Source organism: Ceratotherium simum, chromosome 28 (genome assembly GCF_057802395.1).
Source record: "Ceratotherium simum simum isolate JZ-2026a chromosome 28, ASM5780239v1, whole genome shotgun sequence".
NCBI lineage: Eukaryota > Metazoa > Chordata > Mammalia > Perissodactyla > Rhinocerotidae > Ceratotherium > Ceratotherium simum.
In genome coordinates this window covers 8,272,026-8,292,433 of record NC_141927.1, presented here as the reverse complement: position 1 = coordinate 8,292,433, position 20,408 = coordinate 8,272,026, and the positions used below count along the sequence as shown (strand labels likewise).

At 37.1% G+C, this 20,408-nt stretch overlaps 1 protein-coding gene across 1 annotated transcript; it reads right to left on the bottom strand.

Moving 5' to 3' along the window:
- Positions 1-7,857: 7,857 nt before the first annotated feature.
- Positions 7,858-13,462, bottom strand: LOC147913314 (beta-defensin 130B-like). The gene is made up of 2 exons (XM_087418652.1): positions 13,405-13,462; positions 7,858-8,082 (listed from the first exon to the last, which is right to left on the bottom strand). The coding sequence occupies exons 1-2, from the start codon at positions 13,460-13,462 to the stop codon at positions 7,901-7,903; spliced, it is 240 nt and encodes a 79-aa protein (XP_087274778.1). The 3' UTR covers positions 7,858-7,900.
- Positions 13,463-20,408: the final 6,946 nt, after the last annotated feature.

The following is a 20,408-nucleotide window of genomic DNA, read 5'->3' as shown; positions in this document are numbered from 1 at the left end:
GACAAGAGCAACCCTGCTGACAGATACCAGATTTCTAGTCTCCACAACTGTGAGACAATAAATTTTTGTTGGTTAGGCCACCCAGTTTGTAGTGTTTTGTTACAGCAGCCCTAGCAAACTAATACAACTAATAACTATTTGTTAATAGGTGTTTTATAGGGAAATTAAAAAAAAAATTCTGCAGTCACTGTCTCTTTCTTGAAACTTCTTTCTTGGCTTCCAGCATTCTCTAGTTTTCTTTTTTCTTGGTTGCCTTTGCTGAATCCTCTTTCTCTTCGTGACCCTTAAACAGGATAGGGTCCCAGGATTCAGCCCACAGACTCCTGGTCTGTCTATATCCACTCTCTAAGTAATCTCATTCAGTACAGTATCTTTAAATACCCGTTCCCATGAAAAGGTATGTCTCAATGCTGACCCCACCCCAATTCCAAACTTGTATATGTATTGACCTACCTAATCTTTCTACTAGTGTGTCAATAGGCATCTCAAGCTTAACTCCTCTGACACTGAGTTGCTGATCTGTAAGCCAATTTCAGTTGTCCCCCCAATCCTCCCTACTGGATTGCTTAGGTCAGCAGACTTGAGAGTCATCCTCCACAACTCTCTTTATCCTAAAATACACTTCCAATCAATTGGAAAATTTTGTTCCTATATCTTCAAAATATATCAAAAATCCAATCCATTTTCAACAAATTGTCCACTATCATCAGGTTCTATTGTCTCTCTGATTCAATTCTTGGCCCAAACCCCTCAGCTATTCTTCACACAGCAGCCAGAGTGATCTTTCTATAATACATATAGGATGAGTCACTCTGCTGCTCGAATCCACCCAAGGCTTCCCATTACATTCAGAATAAAACACAGAGCCCTTACTGTATTCTACAAAGCCTGACTTGACCTCACCTCTGATGATCTCTCTGTTCGTATTTCCCACTCAGACCCCGGCTGGCTCTGCTCCAGCCACATTGACTTGTTTTTAGTCCTTAAACGTGGAAGCACTTTAGGGACATTCTTGTTCTTTCGCTAGGTTTGCATGGCCAAAACCTTCACTCATTCAGTGCACCACTCAAGAATAGCTTCTCAGAAACCCCTTCCCCGACACAGTATATAAAATACACCCTTCCACTCTTGTCTCCTCAGGCAGCTTTTTTGAAAAATACCACTTATAGGGGGCTGGCCCCATGGCTGAGTGGTTGAAGTTCTACACACTACGCTTCAGTGGCCCAGGGATCACAGGTTCCGATCTGGGACGTGGACCTACACCACTTGTCAGGCCATGCTGTGGTGGCAACCCACGTACAAAATAGAGGAGACTGGCACAGATGTTAGCTCAGGGACAATCTTTCTCAAGCGAAAAATGGAGATTCGCCACGGATGTTAGCAGAGGGTGAATTTTCCCCAGAAAAAGAAAAGGAAAGAATATATGGAAAATATTTTTAAAAACTAAAGAAAAATAGCACTTATAAATATATATCTTATAGCACTTACATTCATTTTGTAGGCTTAGTTGGTCATTAGTTTAATATCTTTCTGTCCCACAAGAATGTAAGAAAGTAAGTTCCATATCAATAGAAAATTGGTATTGTTTGCTGCCAAATTTTCTCAGGGACCAACAAACTTTTAAATCTGAGAGTTAAGAATGGCTTGTACATATGTAAGTGGTTATGAGTCAGACATGAGAGGAGACAAAAAGCAAAGAAAGATACACAACAGAGACTGTATGTGACTGGCAAAGCCTAAAATATTTACTATCTGACCTTTTTCAGAAAAACATTTTCCAAGCCTGGCACCTATTAGACATTCATTAATAATTTATTATAATGATAATTTTTATTATATATATTTTATGAATATTGAGATATATCAAAAGCTTGGATAAACCCTGAATTAATTAATTGTGAGCTTTTAATAGGATGCTTTTTATTGTAAATCTCCAAGAGTTGGATTTTGGTATCATGTGGTTCTCAACTATAGCCATGTAGAATAGCAATATTTCTCCGAAAATAACTTAGGAAATGCTGTTTAAAACATTAACTAATAATGTAAACAATAGACTGCAAGTGATAAACCGTGAAGATAATTCACCACAACTCTCCCAGCAACTAGCAAGAAACTTACCGGTGAGAGCCAGCCTGGGTCCCTGGACTGAAGGGTCCCAGCATCCAGCAGGAGGACATCACTCTGTAGAACGTGTAGTGCTGCTTGTGGAATGTGTTCTGCCACTGAGTGCATGATCCTTACAGAGACATCACTCTTTTGGTCCAGGCTAAACCTGGTAGGAGTTCAACCCTGGTGCTCTAGTGGTTAAGATGCAGGGCTCTCACCACCATGGTCCGGGTTTGTTTCCCAGTCGAGGAACCACATCACCTGTCTGTCTTTGTCATACTGTGGTGGCTGCATGTTGCTGTGATGCTGAAAGCTATGCTACCAGTATTTCAAATACCAGCAGGGTCACCCATGGCGGAAAGGTTTTAGCTGAGCCTCCAGAGTCAGACAGATTAGGAAGAAGGACCTGGCCACCCACTTCCAAATAAATTGGCTCCAAAAACCCTATGAATAGCAGTGCAGCGTTGTCTGATTGCCGGAAGGTGAGAGGATGGTGCAAAAAGACCGCTCTGCTGTACACAGGATCGCTAGGAGTCAGAATCCACTCAACAACACTAACAATAACAAACCCGGTAGGAAGTGACCATAACATTCTGTCTCCAGTGGTGGTTGTTTCTCCTCTGGCCAGTCATTTGGAAACTCCCTCTGCTGGCTTGGGCCACATTCCTAATGTGTCAGCTTCCAGCCACTTTGTTCTGCACCAAATCCTAGACAACCTGGGTCATCAGTTACTTGCAATAGATAAGTTCGCATGGATGATCTCTTGCAGCAGTAAAAACTGAAAATCATGGCTAGTTTCTGCTCATCTCATATCATCTATTGATTCAACAATTTTTAATAACTTACAGTGTGGCAAGCTTGCTCAGCTGGGTTTTCACGGTGTGCTGTGATAAAAATCAAGAGCCGCACAGGAAATCAACATGGAGCAGGAGATGAGAGTGGCAATGTCCAGTGTGGTTCCAAGATCTGAGAAGTTGTTCAGTGCCCAACAGGCACACCCACACCATTAGTCAGTAATTTAATTATTTAAAAGTTAAATTAAAATATTACTTTATCTTTCCATTTGCATGCATTATTTTTTAGATGGTTACTATGTTGTTAGAGTGTAGATATTTATTAAGTTATTTGGACCTAATTACTTAATAACCAAAACTCTTAGGCATTTCTTTTGGTCCAGGGTGCCCTCAAAATAATTATGAGGCATTAAGTCTCCATGAATTGAGAAACTTCTGAACTAAGTTAAAATTGGTGGATCCTTCAGTGGACGTATGTGCGAGTGTGTATAGAAACACAAAGGAGAGAGAGATTGATTCGGCTTGTGAGTTGGGTTTGGAGGGCATCTGGGGAAGGCTAAGCAGAGACATGATGATTAAACAATCCTTTAAGGGATGCGTGTGTTTTTATCAGGTGAAAAAAAGTGGTAAGAAAGGCCATTCATTATATTGTTATTGCCAGTCATTCTAATATTTCACTAAACTTGTATTTCAATTACAGCCTTTAGTTGGCTTTACCAAAGCATCTTTTTCTCATTTGCTTGTTCTCTGAATATGATATTTCATGTCCTAGGGTGGCTAGGACCCTTTCCCAAATCATCTTTCTCTCCTATCTCAGATGCCCAGTCTCACAACTCCAGGCACAAACACTAAGATATGCAACTGCCTTCATCCCTCTAAAAGACACTCCCGTCCAAATTATTTTTGAATTTCTTCTCAGGTGCCCACAAAATTTTCATTTCTCAGATTTTAATCTTCTTAGTGGCTTGATCTCAGGCAGGGTTGAGAAGAATATAATATCATAAAACTGATTCACAACAAAATAGGAATGATTTAAAGGTCCTCTTATCCTCCCAAGGCTATTCAAATTTTAAAACAGAATCACGTGGATGTGACTGAATTTCTAATCTATAGTATTTTATTCTCTGTGGAGAATACCAGGCTGAGAGGAGGACTTCTTTTTTGTCACAGATTTTGCAGCTTGCTAGCACATGGGCTTGAATCTTCCCTTGAGATTGTATCCTTGTAGCCAACACAGGATTCTTTTCTTTTGTGCAATCCCTTATTGTTCCAAGTAAGCTCCTGAGAGTTACTGTCATCATTCTCCTCTGACAGGTATAATATAGTCAGCCTAGAAATGAAATATCTCCAGATGATTCACAGGGGAGCTGACAAATTTTGGCTTGTGATTCTTTTAACTCTATAACTTTTCCTCAGTGTGTAATAACATATTTATCCAGTATAACTTTAGTTGCGGAAAAATAATATAAAGCTTCAGTATTGAAAGGTTGATTCTAGGATGAAATTAGAAAGTGACCTTACCCAGTGGTCTCACAATGCCCTTTCCTTTCCTTTTCTCACAACCCCCAAAGAACCCAGGATGATTGAGCATTACCCTTATAAGAAATGCAAATACTTGTCTAAGGGCTTTTTATGTGCAATTTCTTTTAATCCTCATAATAATTAATGAAGTGAATATTATTATTATCCTCATTTTCAGAACAGGATACTGAGGCACAAAAGGGTCACATAACTTACCTAATGTCACACAATTAGTAAGTAATGTAGTTGTGACTTGAATGCTTGCAGTCTTGTTCAAAGCCCACGAACTTAATCACTGTGCCACTCTACACAGTTCAGTGCTCTAAGGCTGTACTGTGCTAAATGAGTCACTAGTTACATATGGATATTTAAATTAAAATGAGTTAAAATAAAGTAAAAATTCATTTTCTCAGTCACACTAGCCACATCTCAAGTGCTCAATAACCTGTGGTGAGTGGCTACCATAGTTGGCAATGCAAAAATAGAGAATTTCCCTCATCATAGAAAGTTCTATTGGACATTGTTGCTCTAGAATCTAGGGTCAAGACCTTCTAATTTAAATTTGCTGATATTCTTTAACACTCCTTCCAACACTTATTAAATAATTGACTAGCTAACTACTAGCTTTAAATATATGAACATATAAGCGGAGGATAATTACCTATTATGTTACTTTTCCAGAAAACGTATTTGAATTATAATAAAATTTTTAATATCTTACCCCCAAAATAACTAATGCAGATTGATTCTTACTCTGCTTGTGCATCTGGCTAAGCCTGTAAGTGGGGTCAAGTTGTGATGTTAAGTTACTGCTTGTTTGGGCAATTGGACAGTCCAAATGATGCCCCAACCAGGTCTAACCTAGACTAGGGCTTATGCTGCTCGTGTCAATGTTTTTGAATTGAAATGGAAGAGATACTTTGAAATATAATTAATGTTCTAACTAATACATTGTTGATAAAATATACTGGCTTCAATTATGGCTTATTTCATTGCAGATATATTTTTCTATGGTTAATAATTTCAAATTGTATTTTGTATGTGTTTCCAGATTTGAAACCAAGAATTATTATGTGCATTGGTGAATATAGCCTAGCAATATTTTAAGCAATATAACTTAAATAGCCTAAAGGAAACTTTTGAAATCTTTATGCAGTCTCAAGGTCAGAAAGGACAGAAAAGAATTGAGGCTTTGGGAGAAATTGTTTCTCAGAGATGCTAACCATCCATCACACCATTAATAAAATAATTCTGACTTCCTTTGTCATCTGAAAAAAAAAGTCCTTCCCTTGATACTGTTACTTATTATAATCTATTATGTCATTAGAAAGGATTGTCTAATGCTAATGAAATGTCAGTATATAAGCTTCATTATCAATCACGATGAAAGTTGTTTAAAAATCTCTTTTCTAACTTGCTTATTTAATTCCAGTTTTCATAGGAGATCATGAGATATTTATTAATAAAATAAAGCTTTAAATATCAGAAGATAATAGTATTTATAATAAAAAATATAAACTTCTAACATAAGTTGCTGTGGTTTCTTCTGAAATATCAAAGAAATAGTGTTTTTCCCATATATTCTTTCAATATCAAATATATTTTGCTGCATTTTATTTATTTTAAATTGGTAATCTATGCATCACATAATAACAAGACTATCTGACTAAATACAATGATTCATTTCCCTATGGTATTCCAGCAACAAGAGTACAGCGATAACACTAGCAGCTGACTTGTCTTGGGTTTCACCACACGTGTACCAAGTGCTTTGTGTAAATGATCTCATTTAATCCTTACAACAAGCCCAAAGTTAAATTTTTTATTTTTATTTTTATTTATTTATTTTTGTGTGTGAGGAAGATCAGCCCTGAGCTAACATCCATGCCAATCCTCCTCTTTTTTGCTGAGGAAGACTGGCCCTGGGCTAACATCTGTGCCCATCTTCCTCTACTTCATATGGGACACTGCCACAGCATGGCCTGACAAGCGGTGCATCAGTGCGTGCCTGGGATCCGAACCTGGGCCGCCAGCAGTGGAGCACACACACTTAACTACTACACCGTGGGGCTGGCCCCTTATTTTTATTTTTGGTGAGGAAGATTGGCCCTGAGCTAAAATCTGTTGCCAATGTACCTCTCTTTGTTTGTGGAAGATTGTCCCTGGGCTAACATCTTTGCCAGTCTTCCTCTATTTTGTATGTGGGTCACCACCACAGCATGGCTTGATGAGTGGTGTAAGTCTGGGCCCAGGATCTGAACCCGCAAACCCTGGGCCACTGAAGTGGAACATGAGAACTTAACCACTATACCACCAGGCCGGCCCCAGAAGTTAAATTTTTTAGTTTGCCTGTATATTAAAAAAGAATTTTAAAGCAGATGAAGGTTGAGTAAATAGTTCAAAGTCATATGAGTGGTAAGCAAAGGAACTGCAATTTTAATTTATGTCTGACACAAGAGCCTGTGCTCATGAACATGGTGTATTATGAACTGTGATAGGCTGGACATACAGATATAAATAAACATGGTTTTTGTATTCAAGAAATTTATGGTCTTGTGGACAACTGATAGCCACATCAATAATAGAAACATAAATCCTAATGAATCTTAGAAGGTGGGATAACCCAGCTTCCTCTGACTGATTGACCATAGGCTTTATGGTTAAGAAAACAAAAAGCTTTAAATTTTGTTTGTGTGTTAATTTGGCCTCATTGAAAATATTCTTTCCATCTTTGTGGAACTCATGTCATGTAACAGTCCTGGTCTCTTTCTTGCCCTTTACTTTTCTTAACCATAAAATAAAAGTTATCCAGAATTATTATGCTAGTGGAAGTTATTCCAGCCATAAAATGGAATTGTCTGATGGTGAACTGGGAAGGAACTACCAGAGGATGCTGAGTTCTCAGCTCCTCAGCTCTCTATGTCCTCCCACCAGAGGTCAGGTGCAGTTCTTCTCTTCCTCTCCTCTGGGGCCAGGGTGAGGTGGAGGGGAGACCAGCCTCAGTTCAGTGTTGACCTGACTGGGCGGGGAGTGTGCCTAATGCTTAGGTACAGTGTCAGCAAGACCACATGATTGACAGACCTGAACCCACATCTCCAAAGTAGGTCTCTATGAGTAATGAAAGGGATACTTGTTCAGAATCAGATGAAAAGGAAGATTGATATTCCACTTTAGATAATCAAACACTACCTACTACCTACATTTCATACCCTTATTATTTTACATATTTAAAGTTATCTTTTTTTTAGAAAGTCATATTTTCTGTAAATATCTTTAGAGTATGAGATTCTTCTATTATTTAGTTTAGTCTTGTAGTTCTTAAGAGGCTTGCATGTACATGAAGAAGAAATTCCCCAGGAATAAGTACACGTCAAATTAGGACATTTATTTCGAGTCAAGGGAGAAAAACAAGTTAAACAGGAGTCTGCAAAATGTATCCACGTGTTCTGGAGCTCAAAGGGCTTATAGTTTGCTCCCATCTAAGGAGATTTCATTTTGGGAGCTGGTGTTGGATAGGGTACAAGTATCCACCATTTTCTACAGCATTTTTTTTCTTCATCACATACACCAATGGTATCATCTGAGGTGGTGCATCCTCCATTTTTGCACACCCCTTTCAAAAGAATACATTGTTTTTGTCCCGGAATCACGCCAGTTCTTGCTGCACAGGAAGAGATTTGACAACATCGTTATATCACTATCATGATAATGCACAAATAGCAATAAACTTACAGAGGGATGGCTTTGGGGTAGAAGAGATGATATTATCTATATGAAAGGATCAGATTCTTAGGCAAAAGAAGTGCCATTTTGGGGGAGAGAGTCTAAGACTATGAGACTATACACATCTTGGAGAGGGAAGGCTGATTTCTAGAAACTTTTAGAGAGTTGCCCTCATCTGGGGCAGTACCCTTTGAAATGTGTGAGGTGATTTGTTGTCCCCATGACTAGGGAGGCGTCCTTGGTATTTAGTGGGTAAGGCACAGGGTTGTTAAATTTCCTAGCTAGTGAATTGTCCTGCCCCAAATGCCGTATTGTTGGCATAAAAATCTGTCTCAAAGGAAGTATTCATCCTTCCACCTTCCCATCTGTGCTTACCTCCCCATCTATGCTTACAACATTGTGATCATGTTGCACATGTTCTCATCTTCATCTCCTTTTGTAGAAAGTTTATCAATCCTTTAAGTTCCATCTTACCTAATTTCCCAATTTCAGAACTATGCAAGAAACACATTTTCTATGTTGTTCAATGCCTCTTATATGTATATACATGGAGACAATTTCTCTCAGAGCTTAAAGATATTTTTCCTTAAAACATATCCATGTTTTCTTAATTCACTCGGCTGCTGAGAAGCACATAACTAAGTGTGTGCTCCAATACAGTAGTTTTCTGTAGTCTCAGAATCCTTCCTGTAGCCTTTCTAGCACAAGAAGGTTCATTCTCTTTCCTGTGGATCATGGTGGATGTTACATAACAGAGACCCTTCTGTTCACATTCATTAATAGAATTTAGTTCCTGAACCATCCTATTAACCCACCTGTATCTCATTTTGTCTTTACTGTCACATAATATACTAATCCTGACTGGCTTCTTTGATTCCCTAACTTCTACATCCTGACTAACAGCTTGACCAGTTTTTGGCTCCGAATCTTTCTTTTTTTTTTTTTTTTTTGTATTTAACTCAGGCTTTCATGATTCTTTTTCCATTCTGTAGAAAAATATCCATAGCCAAAAAAACATTCCAGCTTTTTGTAACTGAATTTTCAGAACCTGTGCAAGACTGTGTTCTGCTCTTGCTAGAAGGTCCAACCTGGTTCCACCTGGTGGTATACTCTGCTCTCAGGCTAGCCATCCACAAACTCAGGTCTCTGTGCAACAAGAGAATGGCACCATGGAGGAGCTGGAGAGTATCTTGTGGTGCTTCTGGAAGAGAAAGTGCCTTTGAGGGAGAGAGCTGAAGTTCTCACTAGTCAGTTGTGGAAGGCACTGGCTCAACTGTCTTGTCTACACAGAATACAGGTTCAGCAGCATAGCTTCATGCTCACCTTGTTGCTAGCTGTTAGTCTCTCCCCTGATAACTTCATCCATGCACTTAATGTAACATCTGGTGAGATTTTCAGGTTTTCTAGTGAAGCTAAAGTCAAGAGTTCTTAGTACTGGGCAAGACCCAGTGAGAAGCAGAGTCTGATATCAAGGAGGCCTTGATATGAACTTAGAGGCATTTGTGAAGTGTGAGGTGAAATGTGTGATTCTGCAGCTGAAGCCAAGAGACCTAACCTCTCCTCAGTGGGATAATCTTGTCACCCACTATACTAGAAAGTTCAGCTTCCTGATGCAGTACATGGTCTAGGATAGTACCAACCTCTCTACTTGGGAAATGCCTTGTGCTTGAATCAAAAGGATCGAAACACTTCATCCTACCAGTGATGTGCTCTCTGCTAAATATGAGGCTTAATTTAAGGCTTAATTTATGAGGTTTTATCTGAACAGCATGCCAGAGTTATAATCTCCCTTCCAACAATGACTGTGACATGTCTTCATGGTCGGGCACAAGTTCAAGTGAAAAAGATAATATTAAATTACCTGTTTCATGAGGAAGAGCACTTTTTCCTAGATATTGACATTTATTTTCAGACTTATTGGCATAATAATAGATATACAGAGCAATAGAAGAGGATGGCTCTCATGGATTTCAGAATTTATATGATATTAATATGTTATAATGGTTATATCACATTGCACTGGGAGAAATGATAGATATTTAACAATTGCTGTTGGGAAAAGAAACAATTTAGATGCTTGCTTCATATTGTATCACAAGGTGAAGTTTGGAATTTTGATACCCTAATTCCTTATGATTGTTATTTATACCCTCTATCTATTTTCATACAGTTGCTGGTGGTTTCTCAGGCTTAATTCCATGTATTTATCTTAAAAGATGATTATCTCAAGATTAGAAAAGAAGGAAGCTACTGTAAACTTAAAACTTTCTGTGGCGGAACTAGGAAGAGAGACTAAAGGAAGAACAGTGGAAGGAGTGAGAGAAAGGGAAAGAGCTGTCAAGGAAACTCGCCAGGCCTATAGGCTGCCTAGAACCCGCAGATAATCCTAGTTTGTGTGCATAAACCAAAAACCCCAGGGTTATCTAGACATCAGTAGTGACTATTTCCAGGTAGAGAGTGAAGTCGGATTATCTTGCCCTCCTTGTTCTTAAAGTGCCCCCTACAGACATAGCTTTGGTGCCATACAACTTTTACTTTTACTAATTCCATTAAATGCTTGGCACATTTTCTAGTATAAACTAGTGCTCTCATATAGCGGTCTTCTGGCAGTTCCCTGAACATACCCTATGCTGTTTTCTGCAGCAACGACATTGTTTTGGTTTCTTCCTCTGCCAGGAGTGTTGAGTGCTCCTTGCAAGGAATTCATTCACTAACCCTTATCTTTCAGTTTTTTGGCTCAAAATGAATGCCTCAAGGAAGTCTTTGTCATTGCAAATAAACAATGACCACATACCATAGGTGCTCATAATACTCTGTTCCTCTTCATGGCACTTATTAAAATATATAATTATATATTAATTTGTGTAAGCATTTGACTAACGTCTGTTTTCTGTGTTGTGAGAAGACACTCCCTTTGTATCCCGTTGTATCCTGAGTATCTAACACGGTCTTCATAAAATAACAGGTGCTTAGTAAATATTTGTTACCACTGAATTCAGTTAAGTATCCCTTGACCCCACACATATTTTCTCTCTCTTATTCCTTCTAAAACCTTTTGGTTTCAGCCTGTTTTTGACTATCGGGTCCCTAATCTTGGATGTACTATTGTATTTGTGGGTATCCAGTCTTGTCATTACTATATTCGCTTCTCTAAATGTTAGGCCTACATTTCCTAGAATTCTACTTTCCCATCAGTTATTTTTCTGGCCTTTGCTCTAGGACAAACTTTTTCTCAATTTGCTTCCCACCCTAAGACTGAACCACTGCCATATCTCTTTGGACACTATAATGGCATGTTTTGGCTAGACCTTTAATTCCAGGAGATCTATCTCTCCTTAACATTTGTTTTGTGTGTGTGAGGAAGATCAGCCCTGTGCTAACATCTGCCAATCCTCCTCTTTTTTTTTTTTTGCTGAGGAAGACTGGCCCTCGGCTAACATCTGTGCCCATCTTCCTCCACTTTATACGGGATGCTGCCACAGCATGGCTGGCCAAGCGGTGTGTCGGTGCACGCCCGGGATCCAAACCGGCAAACCCCAGGCCGCCTCAGCAGAGCACACGCACTTAACTGCTTGCGCCACCGGGCCGGCCCCTCCTTAACCTTTTTATTAACAAAAGACCAGGCTCATAACATGGGCTATGCTTGAGTGGAAACAGTCATTTATGTTCAGCTGAATTTTGCTTAGGTGGTGGATGGAAAGTATGAGCAAAAAAAAAAAAAAAATTCACTCATCGACCATGCAGACATAATTACCTTGGGCCAAGTGCTTCCAGCTATCTGAGATTTATAGCCATTTATCTGATTTTAAGGAACATAGAGCAGGAAAATCTAAAGACTAGCATAAATAGTCCAAGAATAATGCCAGAATATTCAGATGATTCAACATGCCTGCTTCAAACACTGAAGGAAAGGAATTTGGAGGTAAGTGAAGTAAGATGTTTTAGAGACACTGTATCTTCCAAAAGAGGAAACTTGAAAATTTCCTTAGATTCCTCAATATCTAATTGGAAGATTTTGAAGTAAAAAGACTGACAGAAATTATGCTTGCTACTTTATGGGCATACCCACTCCTAGAGATTGATTGAAACAACACTGATCCAGATTAAAGATACATGGTTCTAGCCGCAGTGTTGCCACTACCTATGTGACCTTAGTAAAATAATTTTCTTTATTTGGACATGGATTCTCTTATCTGTAAAATTAAAGAATTAACCATTAAATTGCCTTCTAATTTTAAGTCATTAACATAATATAGTTTTACATTAGCTGTTGCTACAAGTGTGTCTCGCCAGAGTTGTGTCTTCTGACAGAATCGAGAACCAAATGAGAATTATGTAAACTCCTTCAGGCGGAGACAACTATAGTCAGGTAGATCCCAAGATATTCATAGATTAGGCAAAGATCACACAAATGAATATCTTTGATTGTATTTAAAAGGATCTTAGAGATGAACCAAGAAAGAGTGAGCGTTATCCAGACTTAATCTATTTTCATTGACCACAGACAATATTTTGAGGGGAGTGAAGATCCTGCCATTAACAGTGGAGAAAAGAATTTTATCAGTTCCCACAAGGATCTGGAGGAACCAGCCTGAAGATGACCACATTCCCTTTTTCCTTTGATTTTACATTTTAATATTCAAATTTCTGAATCATGGATCCTAAGGGTGTAACTCAGTTTCTTAAAATGCTTCCTTTATATTATGCCTTATGCTAAAAATTTTGCCATTGAAGCTTCATTCCACTGTTTATGCTTTTTCCAAATTCCCCTACTCCCTATTGTTTTTTATCTTTTTTTTTAATAACTTGATGCAATTCTTTTTTGGTGAGCTCTGTCTTATGAGCCTAGCTTCTACCATTCACAGATATTTTTCATCAATAGACTCTGCATCATTTCCTGTCACTAACCAAGTCTAACCAATAGCTGCCATTTTCACTCTCCTTTTTGGAGATTGGGACCTGGTAAAAGCTATTTGATTTGTATGCTAAGCCTTAAGTCACGTGTCAAAATCTCCACTTTTCTATCTCTATTTGAGCACCATTGTCTAATCATGGAGCTCTTGGATCTTGTTTTCTGTTGATGGAAATCTTTGTCCTGCTTTGCAATTTTAGCCTCATCAGTTTTAAGGGAGATGACCATGTTGGACTTCTGAATCCCTAAGGCTGTGCATTAGGGTTTGAGTTAAGAAGGCCACAGTATAATTGAGCATCCCAGTAGGCCTTCTAAGAAACCTACCTCTACAATTATTTACCATCTTACCTTTTGGTATTATAGTCACAAAGAAGAGGAGAGCAGAAAGAAGGGAATGGAGTCTCATGGTTGAATGCCCAACAGAGAGGTGAGTGATCAGGGGTAGTGGAACACAGAGCCTTTTATTTACTTCTGGGGGACTGAGGTTCCTTTTGGTCAGTGAAGCTTAACAAGGAAGAAAAGAAAATAGCTTCCGTTGGAATATTTCCAAACCCTGGAGTCACTAAATTTGGTGACAAATTAACCTAATTATAGGAAACCAGATGGCTAACGCTTTACTTTTCCTATGGGTTCTCAAATTACCCAAAGGTCAGTATCTTTGGCCAATTGTCTTTTGAAGGGGGCCAAGAAGCAAAGTCATGTGAGTGTAAAGTCCTTATTACCAAAAGTCCTCTGGCCTGCAAGGGAACTCTTCCACAATACACTCTTTTCCACAATAGGGGTAAGAGAATTGCCTGAGGACCATTGTTTAAAAAAGAATCTATATTTTTAAGTTATTCCTTCAAAGAGAGGCTAGTGTCACATAGGTACGATATTCTTAGTATCTGAAAGGTAAATACATTTAGTTCATGTTGAAAACTAACATTTTCTCATGTGTTATTAGTCCTTTGTGTAACTGTCCCACATGAAAAGGATGGTAAGCTCAAGAGAGTTAAAAGATCAAAGATAAAAAGCATACTATTTCTTCTATTGCCATCTATTGTCAAAAGACTATATGTCCACAGGTTAAAGAGACTCCCTAACCTCTCATCTTACCCCATTATATAGAAAGAAAAAGTATTGAAAGCCTAAGAATGTGCCTTTGGCCAAGAATCAGTTGACCTAAACCCAATCCATCTAAGGGGAATTTACCTACTGATCAATGGCTTAATGACACATTTATCTAAATTAGTTTATTTTTTCATTTATAAACTTTCATATGCAATATTAGCTTTATTTTGGAAAAATTTTATATACCTGTATGTCTTCTGTTTTGAATACTTTTGATCATTTTCATGTTTGCTAACTAATGTGCTTATTTAATGTATTTCTAATAATTGAGATATAATTGATGTATAACATAGATGTTTAAATTATACAGTGGGTTGATTTGATACGTTTATGTACTGCAATATGATTACCACTGTAGTGTTAGCTAACACTTCTATCAGGTCACACAATTATCATTTCTTTTTTGCAGTGAGAACAATTAAAATCTAGTCTCTTAGCAACTTTGATGTATATAGTACAGTATTATTGGCCATAATTGTTATGCTGTGCATTAGACCTCCAGAAATTATTTACTAGCTATAAGTTTTTACCCTTAAACAACATTTCCTCAATTCCTCCAGCCTCCAGACCCTGGTAACCACCATCCTACTCTCTGTTTTGATGAGTTTAGATTTTTTAGATCCCACTATAATTGAAGTCATACAATATTTGTGTTTCTCTGGCTGACATCTCACTTAGCATGATGCCCTCAAGGTCCATCCAAGTTTTTGCAAATGCCAGGATTTCATTTTTTCTCCTTGCTGTATAATATTCCATTGTGTGTGTGTATATATACATATACTACGTCTTCTTTATCTCTTCATCTGTTGACAGAAACTTAGGTTTTTTCCATATCTTGGCTATTATGAATATCGTTGCAATAAACATGGGAGCACAGATATCTATTCAAACTCCTGCTTTCGTTTCCATTGGATATATACCCAGAAGTGGGATTGCTGGATAATGTGGTAGTTCTATTTTTAATTTTTTGAGGAACCTCCATACTGTTTTCCATAGTGGCTGAACCATTTTACACTCCTTCAATAGTGCACAAGGGTTCACTTTTCTCCACACGCTCGCCAACAATTATCTCTTGTCTTCTTAACGTCAGCCATTGTAACAGGTGTGAGGTAATATCTCATCGTGGCTTTGATTTGCATTTCATGATGATTAGTAATGTCAAGAATGTTTTCATGTACCTGTTGGCCATTTGTATGTCTTCTTTGGGAAAATGTCTGTTCAGTTTCTCTGCTCATTTTTTAATTTTATTGTTCTTTTTCTGTTATTGAGTTGTATGAGTTCTTTATGTATTTGTATATTTATGAATATTAATCACTTATCCAATATATGGTTTGCAAATATTTTCTCCATTCCATAGGTTGCCTTTTCCTTTTCTTGATTGTTTCTTTTGCTGTGCAGAGCTTTGTAGTTTGATGTAGTCCCACTTGTTGACTTTTGCTTTTGTTGCATTGCTTTTGGTGTCATATCCACAAGAATAGTTGCCAAGACAAATGTCAGGGAGTTTTTTCTGTATGTTTTCTTTTAGGATTTTTACAGTATCTGGTCTTATGTTTAAGTCTTTAATCCATTTTGAGTTAATTTTTTTTTTTTTTGTGAGGAAGATTGGCCCTGAGCTAACATCTGTGCCAATCTTCTTTTGTTTTGTATGTGGGTTGCCACCACAACACAGCTTGATGAGTGGTGTTGGTCCGTGCCTGGGATCTGAACTTGCAAACCCCAGGCAGCTGAGGCGAAACATGCAAATTTAATCACTATGCAACTGGGCCGGCTGAGTTAATTTTTAAGTGGTGTAAGATAGGGGTCCAATTTCATTGTTCCGCATCTGGTTATTCAGTTTATCCAACATCATTTGTTGAAAAGACTATCATTTCCCTGTGGAGTGTTCTTGGGTCCCTTGTCAAATATCAGTTGACTGTATATGTGGGTTTTTTTTTTTTCTGGACTGTTTATTCTCTTCCATTGGTCTATGTGTCTATTTTTATGCCAAAAGTATTTTATTATTTTCGGTGCTATTTTAAATAGGGTCATTTTCTTTATTTCTTTTTCAGATAATTCTTTGTTGGTATATAGAAATGCTACCAATATTTGTATGTTGAGTTTTGTATCCTCCAGCTTTACTGAATTTATTGACTAGATCTAACAGATTTTTAGTGGAGTCTTTAGGATTTTCTATGTATAAAATCATGTCATCTGCAAATAAAGGCAGTTTTTCTTGTTCCTTCCAATTCTGAAAGTCTTTTATTTCTTTTTCTTGTCTGATTGCTCTGGCTAGGACTGCCGGTACTATGGTAAATAGGAGTGGTGAGAGTAGGCACCCTTGTCTTGTTCCCGATCTTAGAGTGAAAGCTTGCAATCTTTCACCATTGGGTATGATGCTGGCTATGGGTTTTTCATATATGGCCTTTATTATGTTGAGGTACTTTCCGTCTATACCTAATTTGTTGAGAGTTTTTTTAAATCATGAAATGATATTAAATTTTGTCAAATGCTTTTTCTGCATCTATTGAGATGATCATATGATTTTTATCTTTCATTCTATTAATTTGATGTATCACATTTGTTGATTTGCATGTTATGAACCATCCTTGCATCCCAGGGATAAGTCCTGTGTGATCATGGTGAATGATCCCTTTAATGTGCTGCTGAATTCAATATGGTAGTATTTAGTGAGAACTTTTGCGTTTATTTTCATCAGGGATATTGGCCTGTAGTTTTCTTTTCTTGTAGTGTCCTTTTATGGCTTTGGTATCAGGGTAATGCTGACCACATAAAATGAGTTCGGTAGTGTTTCCTCCTCTTCAATTTTTTGGAAAAGTTTGTGAAAGATTGATATTAATTCTTCTTTAAATATTTGGTAAATTTACCAGTGAAGCCATCTGGTTACAGGTTTTCTTTGTTGAGAGATTTTCGAGTACTGATTCAATGCCCTTTCTAGTAATTGGTCTCTTAAGATTTTCCACTTCTGCCTGATTCCGTCTTCGTAGATTGTATGTTTCTAAGAATTATCCATTTCTTCTAGGTTGTCTGGTTTCTTGGAATATAGTTGTCATAGTAGCCTTTTATGATCCTTTGTATTTCTGTGTTCCCTTTGTAATGTCTCCTCTTTCATTTATAATTTTGTTGATAGGTTCTCTCTCTTTTTTCCTTGTTTGATCTAGCTAACAGTTTGTCAATCTGGTTTACCTTTTCAAAGAACTAACTCTTAGGTTTGTTAATCTTTTCTATTGTTTTCCTGTTTTCTATTTAATTTATTTATGTCCTAATCTTTATTATTTCCTTCTTTCTGTTAACTTTGTGCTTAGTTTGTTCTTCTTTTTCTAATTCCTTGAGGCATGAAGTTGTTTATTTGAGTTCTTTCTTGTTTATTAATATAGGTGTCTATTACTATGAACTTCCCTATTAGAACTGCTTTAGCTGCATCTCATAAATTTTAATATGTTGTATCTCCATTTTGCTTCTCTCAAGTATTTCTTTATTTCCTCTTTAATTTCTGTTTTGATTCATTGGCTGTTGAGGAGAGTTTTTTTTTTTTTTTTTTTTTGATCTTTCTACTCGTCTTTTATTTATTTATTTTTTTCAGGTGTACATCATTGTACTTCTATTTCTGCATGGACTACATCATGTTCACCACCAAAATACTAATTATAACCCATCACCACACACATGTACCCAATTATCCCTTTCACCCTCCCCCTGCCCCTTCCCTCTGGTAACCACCAATCCAATCTCTGTCCCTATGTGTTTGTTTATTGTTGTTATTATCTACTACTTAATGAAGGAAATCATACGGTATTAGACCTTCTCCCTCTGACTTATGTCACTTTGCATTATACCCTCAATGTCCATCCATGTTGTCACAAATGGCTGGATTTCATCGTTTCTTATGGCTGAGTAGTATTCCATTGTGTATATATACCACATCTTCTGTATCCATTCGTCCCTTGATGGGCACTTAGGTTGCTTCCAAGTCTTGGCTATTGTGAATAATGCTGCAATGAACACAGGGGTGCATGTACCTTTGCAAATTGGTGTTTTCAAGTTCTTTGGATAAATACCCAACAGTGGAATAGCTGGATCATATGGTAGTTCTATCCTTGATTTTTTGAGGAATCTCCTTACTGTTTTCCATAGTGGCTGCACCAGTTTGCATTCCCACCAGCAGTGTATGAGAGTTCCCTTCTCTCCACATCGAGGAGAGTATTTTTTAATTTCCATGTATTCATGAGTTTTCCTCCTGTTATTGATTTCTAGTTTTATACCATTATGATCAGAGACAATATTTGGTATGATTTCAATCTTCGTGAATTTACTAAGACTTGTTTTGTGGCCCAACGTGTGGTCTATGCTAGAAGATGTCTCATGTGCACCTGATAAGAATGTGTATTCTGCTGTTGTCAGACAGAAGGTTCTGTATATGTCTGTTAGGTCCTTTTGGTCTATAGTGTTGTTCAAATCCACTGTTTCCATATTGATTCTCTCTCTGGATAATCTATCCATTGTTGAGAGCAGGTAGTAAAGCCTCAAACTTTTATTGTATTGCTGTTTATTTGTCCTTTTAGTTCTGTTAGTTTTTGATTTATATATTTAGGTACTCTGATGTCGGTGCTTAAATATTTACTATTTTTATATATTTTTGATAGATTCACCCCTTTATTGTTATGTAATGACTTCCTTAGTCTCTTTTTACCATTTTTAGTTTAAACTCTATTATGTCTGATATAAGAATACTTACCCCTGCTTTTTTTTTTTTTTTTGGTTACCATTTACTAGCAAGTCTGTGTGTGTCTTTCAAGCTAAAGTGAGACTCTTGTAGTTGACATATCGCAGACCTTGTTTTTTTTTTTAATTCTTGTTTTTTAAAATTCATTCAGCCATTCTATGTCTTTTGATTTTAATCCAGATTAAATTTAAGAGAATTTAATCCATTTTCATTAAAAATAACTATTGATAGGTAAGGACTTACTATTGCCATTTGTTAATTTTCTGATTGTTTTGTAGATTCATTGATTCTTGTTTATTATCTTGCTGTCTTTTTTTATGATTTGATGTCTATAGGTATCCATATGGTTTGATATCTTCATCATGTTCCGTTGTGTAGGTACTGGGAGTTTTTCACTTATGGCTACCATGAGGCTTATATAAACTATATTAAAACTATAGCACCCTATTTTAAACTAATACAACTTAATTTCAAAAGCATTCCTAAACATTACACTTCTACTTATCCCTGTCACATTTTCAGGTATTGACATTACAGTTTACATATTTTTTATTTTGTGTACCCAATAACAGATTATTGTAGTTATGGTTATTTTTCATATGTTTATCTTTTAACTAGTTGTAAGTGAATTTCCCACCATTACCATATTACAGAATCTAACTTTGACTGTATATTTACCATTACCAGTGAATTTTACACTACCTTCATATGTTTTTTTGATGTTAATTAGTGTTCCTTTCCTTCCACTCAAAGAAATCCCTTTAATATTTCTTGTAAGGCTGGTCTAGTGATGATGAATTCCTTCAGCTTTTGTTTGTTTGAGAAAGTCTTTATTTCTCTTTCATTTCTGAAGGACAGCCCTTCGGGTTATACAGTTCTTGCTTGACAGTTCTTTTTTTCCAATATTTTGAATATATCATCCTATTCTTTCCCGGCCTGAAGAGTTTCTGTAGAAAATTCTGCCCATAATCTTATGGGAGTTCCCTTGTATGTAATGTTTGTTTCTTTCTCTTGCTGCTTTCAAAGTTCTTTCTTTGTTTTGACATTTGACAATTTAATTGTAATTTGTCTCTGTGTAGCCCTATTTGGCTTCAGCCTATTTGGGGTCCTTTGGGTGTCATGGATGTGGAAGTCCATTTCTCTCCCCAATTTTGGAAGTTTTCAGCCATATTTGCTTTTAATATACTTTCTATCACTGTCTGTTTCTCCTTCTGGAATTCCCACAATGCAGGTAATATTTCTTTTGATTTTGTCTCGTAAGTCTGGTAGGCTTTCTTCAATTTTTTCATTCTTTTGCTCCTCTGACTGGATAATTTCAAATGCCCTATCTCCTAGTTCACTGATTCGTTCTTCTACTTGGTTGAATCTGTTGTTGATGCTCTCTATTGCAATCTTCAGTGCAGTTATCGTATTCTTTGGCTCTAGGGTTTCTGGGTTTTTAAAATTATTTCATTGAGGTCATATCGGCTTATAACATTGTGTGAACTACAGGTGTACATTATTCTATTTCATTTTCTGTATA